Here is an 11,012-nt window from a genome sequence, read left to right as displayed (position 1 = left end):
AAGGTGTGTGGTGTCTTCAGCAATAGGTTCTTATCAACTAGTTTCTGGTGGGTAACCAAGAGGAATGCTAAGAGCCTGTATGGAGTGAGGAGCTCTGAAGTCTCCCTGACAAGGAGTTCATGATATTCTGTAGCCACCACTGGTATTTTTGCTTTAAAAAACCAACGGTTTTTAAGAGCAGCATTATCCAGTCCTCCAGGATTCCCTTCACCACCACCCCTCTCCTAACAAGATTGTTCACACATGGCATTTTTATACACCTTCTATTTGGGTTAACACATCCTTACTCCCAAATTTCTTCCCACCTTTTTCTCCATCCCATGAATCTTGGGGTTTGAACTCAGGTCATCAGAATTGCCAGTAGGTGCCTTTATTCATCATTATTTATTTTTTATAAACAGTTTGCAACTGATTTTCTTTTCATTTCACTGAACATACTAAAGAATTCCATGAATAAATACCCAGATATTGTGCCAAATTTTGGAGGTAACAAATATCTGCATCTGATGAATTAATGAAATTAAATAGAAGAAATGAAAGTTTTGCATTATGGTCATCAGGAGGGGCCAGCAAAGAAAAAAGTCCAAGACATAAAGAAAACAATTATCATAATTATAAGAAAAACAAAGTATGTAGAGCATGGAAATCATATTTATAGTGTTTTCTTGGTATATAACAAGATTGGTGTATGTAGGTTTACACACATTTATTTTTTCCATGGGAATATTAGTAGTTGGATGTCATGTTTGCACGACCAATTTTGTAAGGGATTTCTGATCCTTCATAAACCGAGTATTTCTTTTCTTTTGGAGGATATGCTGCTCGTGGGACCCCGGATGTGGAAAAATCCTGCAAGGAAGTTGAAAATGCCAAAGTAATTACATGACATTTGATAAAATGTTTAAGCTTGCTTAGATAGGATATTGAATTAGAAAATTAAGCATATATTATGTTATTTCATTAAAATGTTTAATTATCATAATAAGCCCATAATTATTTAAATCAGTAAAGTATTTCTTTCAGTACATGAATTTTATTTGCTTTTAAATAGCCACTTGTACTATAATTCCTCTAAACTGGTTTAGATACTGTACAACTCATAATCTATTCACTAAAAGAAGCAAGCATTGCTGAGTAATATGTATTTAAGAAAAATAAGTAGTTTTGGAATACTATCAAAGTTTATTTTGTTACTGTACAAGATGAATGTAAATACATCCTGAGTAAGTCTCCTTGCATTAAATCAGTTTTCATTTATTTCAAATATCCTTTCTAATAATTGCCAATTTAAATATTATATATATATATATATATATATATATAATAGTACACACACAAATGAATACAAAACATGTTACATGTACTTACATATACTTTAATACCTATTCTATAACATGTATTCTATATCTTTAATTCTCATTTCCTAATTGTATTATACAAACTGAAATAGTAGATATAGTAATTTATATAAACTTTTAAGCTTTTGTTTGTACTGATTTTATTATGTAATTTTAGCATAATAAATTCCATTATTCACTATGTTATCTGTACTGTAATTATAATGATGATAACCATAAGCAGAAATGTTTTCTACATACAAAGTTTGGCTTCGCGTATGTGGCTGACAAATGACTGTTTCCATAGTTTACTGCAGGATTACTCGGTACTGGAGAGGCATTCCAGTTAAGATATGGAGAGTTGTAAAGACTGTCTTCTTTGTGTTCTTGAGCAATAAATCTATTTTAAGAATAAAAAATACTTTAAAATATAAAACAAATGAAGTTATGCAGAAGCCATTAGATTGAAACAAGAAGCATAACGAAATAATGGTATATTCATAAGACAGAAAGTACTAAAACCAGTTTTCTTTTAATCATATTACAAAACCTAGGGGATAGTCACTATGTTATTTCTCAGAATGGCTAAGAAGTTGTGATACTTAGATAAATGGGGATGCACAGCATTTAATGTTCTACAGTTTAATTTTTGTCACTTCTGAATTTTTCCTCAGGAAATATGCTAAAGAGCTATATTTTATGCTGTCAGAAATACCATTATAAAGATATTTACAGTTGGAAACAGTCTTATAGTTAACTATGCCTGTTTCTCTCTGCAAATCTGCCTCCTATCCAAAAACCAAACAAACAAAACGACAACAGCAACAACAACAAAACAAATATATAAGTTTAAACTGTCTAAAGCAGTTCTTTCCAAATAAGAAACTCTCATCTTTCTTTTTCAGTATTTTTACTTTGCAGTTCCCTTTTATAGGATAAGATGGCTTACTTGGAATTTGTTCTGGATAATTGTGATGGTGGAGAAAAAGAAGTTCTAGAAAAAGCTTCTGGGTTTGATAAGCTCCATGGATTCTGCACAAGGATTTTTTTTTAAGAGGGAGAGAAAGTGTTTAGTTATGACTTTAAGGAAATGTGAAATATAGCATATAATAACTCACATTGCATCTCCATTCTAATATCTAAGTATCATGATAGTGTTAAACCACTTCCTACAAAATGACATATGAACTAAAGTAAGCAAAAATATTAGGAAGTTGGCAAGCATCTATTAATTGAGCCATCTGGTAACTATCATCTGTCACCTATCTAGTCATACAGAATGGCATTCTGAACCTGTATAAAATGGGAGTTACATTTCCGACACAGTCTAAGCATTAACAGTTTTAACCAAAGATTAGATTTAAGCCCATCTTTTAATTGTCATAATGTGGGAAAACTTCATAGATATAACAGTTTTATGACAAAATAACTCTGGGAGAGAAAATTTAGGTTGAATACAGAACCACAGCATCAGACAGCTATAGTACACTATTGTGCAAATAAAAAAAGAAAAATCCATGAAAGTCAGTTGATTAAGACTTTGAAATCAAAGACCAAAATACCTCAAATGAATTTAGAAGGGCTAACTTGTAACAGTATGGATTTATAGAAAGAAATTCACATTTTAGTATAGATGTGAAGCATGTATAATAGATCTAAATCTACACAAACCTATTATTTTAAGCACTTTATCTATGAGTACAGGTATTACACTGTGTTTTGGCCATTTCGACAGACAAAAATTTTAAAATTAAGGATAACTTTAAATAGCCACTTTAATACAGCTAATTTGACAATGAGACTCTATAAAACTATTCATGTATTTTGACAGAGAAATGGTTAGATGCTATGAAATATACATCATGATTCATGAAGGTTTTACTTTCTCCATGAAAAACATTTTTTTCATATAATATAAAAATTTGAGATATCATATTCAACAATAGGGATTCATTATTTTACATTCATGTTGATGCAGAATGAGTAGATAGTCCATTTGTCCAATACACCATGAAGCAATTTGTAGCCTAACTCATTGATTTTAAATAACAAAGAGAGAGCCTTGTGGAAGAATCCTTCAAGGGTACAAGGGTATAGGAGCTACCAGACTAAACATTTAAATAAGTAATCAAAGAGCATAAACACCATCTGTGTTTCTTTCATAAATACAGGAGAAAAAATTTAAAGTGAAATTCATGATAATATTATAAAAAATAACCAAATAGTCATATGCATTAAAATGTGGAGGTACATCTAATGTAACTACAACAGCCTAAAAGCCTATCTTTTGAATGCCACAGACAAGGAAGTGTTCTATACTTTCTCTTCCTGAATTTCAATGATGATTCCCCAACTTTTATATAATACGAGCCATCTCTATGAAAATAATACCTGGAACCAGAAGAACACTGCATCATGGGAACAAAATCTGAATTTCTCAGAGATAGTTAATCTTTTAAAATTCATAATTAAAAAAAAAACCACGAACTTCAGAGATACCAAAGCACAATTCAGCCTATACTACAATTGTCTTAACTCTTATAATCTCAAGCTTCCAAATTGTTCTTTATGATTTTTATTCTCAGTTAATAGCCTCACTTTTTAAAGATTATAATGAGTGCAGTAACCCAGACCCAAAAAGACAAATACCACATGTTCTCTCACTTGCTTTTCCTAGTTCTATGTCTTCACATGTCCTGTATACAGCATGAAGCAACCATGGAAACCACTAATGTATAAAGGAACCATGAAGGGAATAACAGAAGAGAGCTGGCAGAAAGTAGAAAAGAAAAAATGAGGAAATAGGCTCTAAATGGGAAGAGGAAGCAAGATCAATACAGAAGAGGAGTGAGGGACGAAAGAAAGAAATGACAGTGAAGTTTTGTTTTTAAAAAATGCTTCAAGTAATCTTATTATTTTATAGTTACCAAAAATTGTACATGTAAGTGTATTCATATTCATATATATGGATATATATATATATATATATATAGAGAGAGAGAGAGAGAGAGAGAGAGAGAGAGAGAGAGAGAGAGAGAGAGAGATTTTATGCCACTACAGCTGACAATGTCACCGTAAAGAACTGTAGACAGGCAGAAACCTCAGTACTAGGCATGAGAAATTTTAAAAACAGTTGTTAAGGGTAGTCCAAGTGACCCATCAAGCAATATTGACAATGGCTGTTGCCCTGGGTTGTATCTTAGAGGTTAAAGTAAGCTCCTGTTGCTGAAGATACTTCACATTTAGGATGCAAGACCCAGATTATTTGATCTGGAGCTTACCTGAAGGCCGGCTTCCTATGGTCTAGCTTTCATTGTACCAGAAAATACTATTCAAGCTGCTAAGGGAAGGAAAGATTAATAGTACTTCCTATCTGTCTATGATACCTGTGAAGCACAACAATAAGCAACATGGCAAGACACCCATAAAGGTGCAGTAAGAAACAGTTGTTTATTTACATTTAAGGCCTATCCAACAGAAGGGAAACCATGTCTGGTCTTAGAAACCTAACCTACGGCTAATAAAGTTCCATATCTAAAAGATATCTGCCACTTTCTTAGACCCATATTAATCCTTGCCTACATTCTGAATCTTGTCCTTTTATCCAGATGACCCCTGATAAAAGAAGCTTATCTTCCCAGCAAATGGAGACCATTAGAGAAGATCTCAACTGGAGACAATATAGAGCTTTATTGTATGGGTTGCTGGAGCCTAGCCCCAATGGATACATCTACACAACAGCTCCTGTATCTATAGCTCAGGAACCTTCTGAGAAAAATTTTAGACAGATTTTAAGAAAGAGACCACCAGGAAATCTGTGAAACACTCTGTCATAGAAATAGCTGTATAAGCAGGATCTGAAGAATGGCAACATCCATGGGACATGTTAATGTGGGAGAAGCAAAAGCTCATGGAGTTACATACCTGGACAAGAAGCAATAGGCAACTGAGAGGAGAGTTAGTCTATCCCAGGGATGAGCCCGCTAATGGTTCAATAAAAGTGGTGATCCCTGAAATCTGATATATAACAAAACAAGAGCAACAAAAAACAAACTCACCATCCTGTCTCTTGTCTTTATGTACCTCTCTCTCTCTCTCTCTCTCTCTCTCTCTCTCTCTCTCTCTCTCTGTGTGTGTGTGTGTATGTGTGTGTGAAGTGATAGTAATTTGAGAGTTTTAGTCATATGTATCAGAATCTTGTTGGATGAATTAGAGTGTATCTAATATAGTTTACTATATATTTTATGCTAAGGACCAAATATAACGTTGATTCTTCCCTCATAGATTCTGAAATCCTTATATTGTAACCAAGTGCCTTAATAGCATTTTTAAAATATCTACCTGAGAGTATAACACACACACAAAAAGGAATGTCTGAGAATAAAGAAGGTGTACTGGCATTTAAGTTAAAACTAGTCTACTATTTTTACTTCTACACCATTCTGATTGCCCTCTGATACCTCTGCATCCTCATGAAAAGAATTTAAAGCTATTTTCTTAATTCTTTGAGAATTTCATGCATGCATACAATGTATTTTGATAATATTCATTCCTACTAATAATCATAACTCCTCCTAGATCTATCCTAACCCCTCTAAGGTTTGCGCCTATTTTGTTATATTCAGTAACCAGACAAGGTTGAATTTGTACTGCCCATGAACTGAAGTATATAGGGCCACATGCGAGAGCAGAGTTGACCCAACAGATGCCACAGATTTTGATAAAACTGACTTTTCCTTCTTCAAAAACCATCAATGGTCAGTACTACCTCAGCTAGTAGAGGGAGCTCCTGAGTCTCCCCTCCTTCACTCTGGAAAGATGATTTGCTTGATCTTGTGCTGGCCTTGTGCAGGCAAGCACTGTTACCATGAATCCATGAGTGTAATGGTGTGTCATGTCCAAAAGACCCTGTTTCTCTCCAGTTCTCTATATTGTAGAATCTTTCTGCTCTCTTCTCCATGACAATATTTGAGCTTTGGGGAAAGGAAGTATGATGTAGATGTCTTATTTATAGCTGATCACTCTATAGATACTTGTTTTGTGTACTTGAAAAATTGCATTTTTTAGCATTAACTTCCTTCACTGCCAGACACTGAACAAAGAAACTTCTCTGTTGAGGTCAGCTCACTAATCTGAGTATAGAGATATAAATTTAGAGGGCAGTTAAATGCTATGTCAATTTACTAAAATAATACTAGATTCACATAATTCACATCATTCATATTATAAGCTCCCCAGCCATAAGTGTTTGTCCAGATTTACAGTACTGGTCATATTTTTCTTCCTTAAATTCAATCAGAAAATGGTAAGCTAATCCCATAACATTCATGCTACTCTTGCAACCATCGGCATTTCTAGGCACTCCAGTTGTTATTGTAATTCTCAGACTTAACATCTGGTATGACTCTTGATTTCTTTGCTCTATCAGCCTGTTAAGCACCCTATGATATCTAGCTGGCAAGAAAGAAGCTTCTTACTCTGTACCAAATTGAATTCTCTATATACTGTAACCAAAGCATGTGATGTCTTTAGCAATAGGGTCAGACCACCAGGTTCCAGTGGGCACACAAGAGGAACATCTATAACCTGCATATTTTGAAGAAGGGGGTGGTTTGGAATATTTCTGAACAACAATTCAAGGGAAGATGGGCTACATCTGACACTGAACTCCTTTCTCTCTCTCTCTCTCTCTCTCTCTCTCTCTCTCTCTCTCTCTCTATATATATATATATATATATTTGTGTGTGTGTGTGTGTGTGTGTGTGTGTGTGTGTGTGTGTGTGTGTGTGTGTGTAAGTTGCTTGCATAAGCCAAAAGAATGTGTTCATCTCCTAAAGCTAGGAGATTTGTAGTAATCTACCCAATATGGGTACTAGGATGTGAACCCAAGTTCTCTACAATAGCATTAAGTGGTCATAGCTGTTGAATCATCTCTTCAAGCCCCATATAAGGCTTTTTATTTGACAATTTATAAATTATGTGAGGAGCATTATCCACAATGTATAGTAACTCCAACCAGACTGTTCTGTAAATATATATATAATTAATATAGTAGGGCTGCATGTGACTTTTTCAAAATCCTTGTTGTTAATTATTCTACCTCCTGTTCTTCCTCTTTCTTCCTTTGCCATACCTCACACCATTTCAACTTCCTTTCTCATTATTCCTCTTTCTCCTTCATGTCACATATGTTCTTCTATTCCCCACTCTCTTAAGACCTTTTTTCCCCTAACCTTTCCTGACATCCACAGGCACTCCAAGTTAAATACACAAACATAAATGATGTTAAGTTTTAAATATGAGTGGGAAAATGTGAAATTTGTCTTTTGGAGCCTTTTTTTAAACTCACTCAGTATAACGTTTTCGATCTAGCTCTGTTGATTTACCTGAAACCTTCATAATTTCACTTTTATTTACAGCTTAATAAAATCTCATTATGTATAGGAATCGCATTTCCATAAACAAAAATTAACCAGGAACAAAATTTTTACTCAAATTTTTCTGTTACTACTAGTAATTTTAATAAAAAAGAAGAAACCAATCAAAAGAAAGCATTCAGAATGAAATTTGATTAGTTTTTACTTGAACATTTAGCATATCCACATTTCTTTTACTCTTGCAATTTCAGGACTAACAATAATTAAGCACCAAGTATATAAAATATAGTGAATAGTGTTCATCTACCCAGATAATAAATAAGGTAAAGAAATAGAAAAAGGAAGAGGGTAGTTCTAAAGCATCTATGATAGGATTAAACCAAAAGCCAGAATGGAATTGTGTCCTGTTTCTACTTCATAGTAATACCCTCCCCAAAATAATAACCTTAGGTCTCCTTTGATGTGTTTTGCATCAATTGTGAAATCAATTTTAACCTTTCCCTTATATATTTTTTAATATATGCCAATTGGCTTGTGAAACTTAGAGATAAATTCACTTTCATGACTGAAAAAATCCACAAAGCATATATAAATGTAGCTAAAATATATCTGTGAGAGAAAAACCTAAAATATAATAGGGATACACGGGTACACAATAAAGTATTAGAGATGTCTCTTGTAAAACCAGCAAAATAGTAGCAGAATCTTATAAGATCATTCTTGCTAATTTACACTCTTCTTTGTATTATGGAAATTCTCCCTGACCAGTCAAGAAATATACATAAAAAATTATTTCAGCCATTGGCCAAAACTTTTTTCCTCTCTCTCAGATCTAAATTACACTCACATGAGTGTATTCATGCATGCAACTCCCCACATAAATATGTGCTATGTGAATGTATTGTAAGGTCTATTAAAATACAGTCACCTCTGTTTGCTTTCTGTGATACACCCTGAGGTTACTTTAGAGTAGAAAGAGTGAATGGATGTGCCAAAGGTGCACAATTTATAACTGTTAAGTGCCTCATCTTATTCATGTTACAATTTCTTCCACTCCATAACACCTAATAAAGAGACTATGTATCTTGAGTTTTTAAAAGAGGCAGCACAAATTTCATGCAATTGTTTTCAATAATGGAAGTCAAGAACCCATGTGGTTGAATTAGGGAAAGGCTGGAAGAAGCTGAGGAAGAAGGAGACCCCGTAGGAAGATCAGCAGTCTCAACTAACCTGGACCCCTGAGATCTCTCAGAAATTGAACTACCACCTAGGCAGCATGCAGTAGTTGGTCCGAGGTCCCTGTCACGCAGAGAACTGCCTGGTCTGGCATCAGTGAGAAAAGAGGGGCCAAACCCTTGAAAGACTTGAGGCCCCAGGAAGGTCTTGTGGGGTGGAGGTGTGTGATGTGTGGTAGGGACATCCTCTTGTAGACAGGGGAAGAGGAATGGGATGAGGAACTGTGGGAGAGGGGAGGGCAATGGCTGGACTGTAAAAATATAAAAGTAATATAAAAAAGAAAAGAAATTGTTATATATATCACCTAAAGTAAGTGCAGCCTTATGCAAAGATTTTAATGTAAACAAATATAAAATTGTTTAAAACAAGTTTGAAATGGTATTTTCTATAAAAATAAAATTCTCTTGTAAATATTGCCTACCATTTTAAAATAGTTGTCTTTCAGATCCATGATGAGGAAAAAAAGCACAAAACTTGCAAGAATGAGTCTATTTATCACGACATCAATTTTTTATTCTTTAGATCACATGTTTCTAAGATCTGAGTGCAAGATCTGTATTAATCATTTGAGTCTCAGGTATTTATTTGAGTCTCAGGTGTTTATTTTATTGTTTATTTCAAAATATTTATAATAGTGTCTGCTACAGAGGTTTCTTTTGTGAGAATTAAATAAGATTTGTGAAATCCTGAGCTCAAAGCCTGGTGAGGTATACCTTTCCATTGAAATTGTCTCAAAGACTGTTCTTAATGTAAGTTTATAACTTCCCCTATTATCCACACTATACTTTTCTCTGAGTCCATTGTATATTTTAATGGTGCAAACACAGAGATAGACATGCCACAGAACTAGTAGCCTGGATGGAAAAGATCTCAGGAAACAAAACAAGACAAAACAAACAACAACATCAACAACAAAAGCAACATCAAAACAGCATAACCCCTGTTTTCAAAGGATAATGAGCAGATATACTGAGAGAATGTGAATAAAATGCTTTTTAAAATGCTTTAAAATCAAGTAGAGGGCTACTGGATAGATGATGGCTCAGCAGTTAAGAGCACCAGCTACTATTCCAAAGGAACAAGGTTCAGTTCCCAACACTCAAAAGTGGCTCAAAACAAACTGTAACTTCATTCCATGGGATCCCCCTCCCTCTTCTGGTCTCAATAGGCAATGCATGCATGTGTTGCACAAACATGCACACTGGCAAAACTCTCATAGCATAAAAATAAATATTATAAAAGGGATGGAACATGAAATATAAAAATAAATGGTTCTTGGACATTTGCAATAATTTTTTTCTAAGAAAAGTTTTATTAGGATGCGGTTAATATAGTATAGAGTACATCCACTTAAAGTAAATGTTGTTTTCAGTATAGTCATAGAAAGGGTAGTTGTGAGTAAAATTGTTCAACATTTTCAGCATCTCCAAAACAAAGCTCTGTACTCATGAGCATTCATCCATCATCTCTTCTTAAATCTTACTCCATACTTCTGCCCTAGAAAATTATCAATCTATTTCCTGTTTGTGGAATCGCTGGAAATTGTGGAATTATGAAATATGTAAGTTACTGGCATTTTCACATATTGCAATGTCTTCAAGTGTCATCCATTCCATAAAATGTATCAGAATTCCTATTTTTAATAGCATATGATATTTAATCATCAGAATATGTAATATTTTGTGTTTCTATTGATTGATGGATGTTTTGGTCCCTTAGTTTGTCTATCTTGAGTTTGCTATAAACATTCCTGAATAAAATATTATTGAACTGTAGCAAATTCTCCTTGTTCTATCCTTACAAGTAGAATTGCAGGTCCTATGTTAACACTGTGGTTAACTCTTGGGGCAAATGCCAAGCTGTTTCTCTAAAGCAGATGTGCTATGGTACATTCCAAATAGCAGTGCAAGAAAATTCCAGTTTAAAATGGTCCTCACTAAAACGTTTTCTTTTCTCTTTCATTTTATCTACCCTCTAGTACACATTATAGTATCACATTATAGTTCCAGTTCTCATTTCTCTGATAACTATTGATGATAAGTATCTTTTCGTGTATTTATTG

General features: G+C 34.0%; 1 protein-coding gene across 2 annotated transcripts in view; it reads right to left on the bottom strand.

Moving 5' to 3' along the window:
* Positions 1-356: 356 nt before the first annotated feature.
* Positions 357-11,012, bottom strand: part of LOC110314116 — a 58,095-nt gene continuing 47,439 nt past the window's right edge. For both annotated transcript variants that reach the window (XM_021188576.1, XM_021188578.1), the window contains exons 5-7: positions 2,287-2,369; positions 1,599-1,737; positions 357-849 (exon numbers count right to left, since the gene is read on the bottom strand). In XM_021188576.1, the coding sequence (XP_021044235.1) occupies positions 727-849; positions 1,599-1,737; positions 2,287-2,369 (345 nt within the window). In that variant the 3' untranslated portion in view covers positions 357-726. The remainder of the gene's footprint in view (positions 850-1,598; positions 1,738-2,286; positions 2,370-11,012) is intronic.

The sequence above is a fragment of the Mus pahari genome, chromosome X (assembly GCF_900095145.1).
Source record: "Mus pahari chromosome X, PAHARI_EIJ_v1.1, whole genome shotgun sequence".
Lineage (NCBI taxonomy): Eukaryota > Metazoa > Chordata > Mammalia > Rodentia > Muridae > Mus > Mus pahari.
This window is presented reverse-complemented; position numbering and strand designations above follow the sequence as displayed.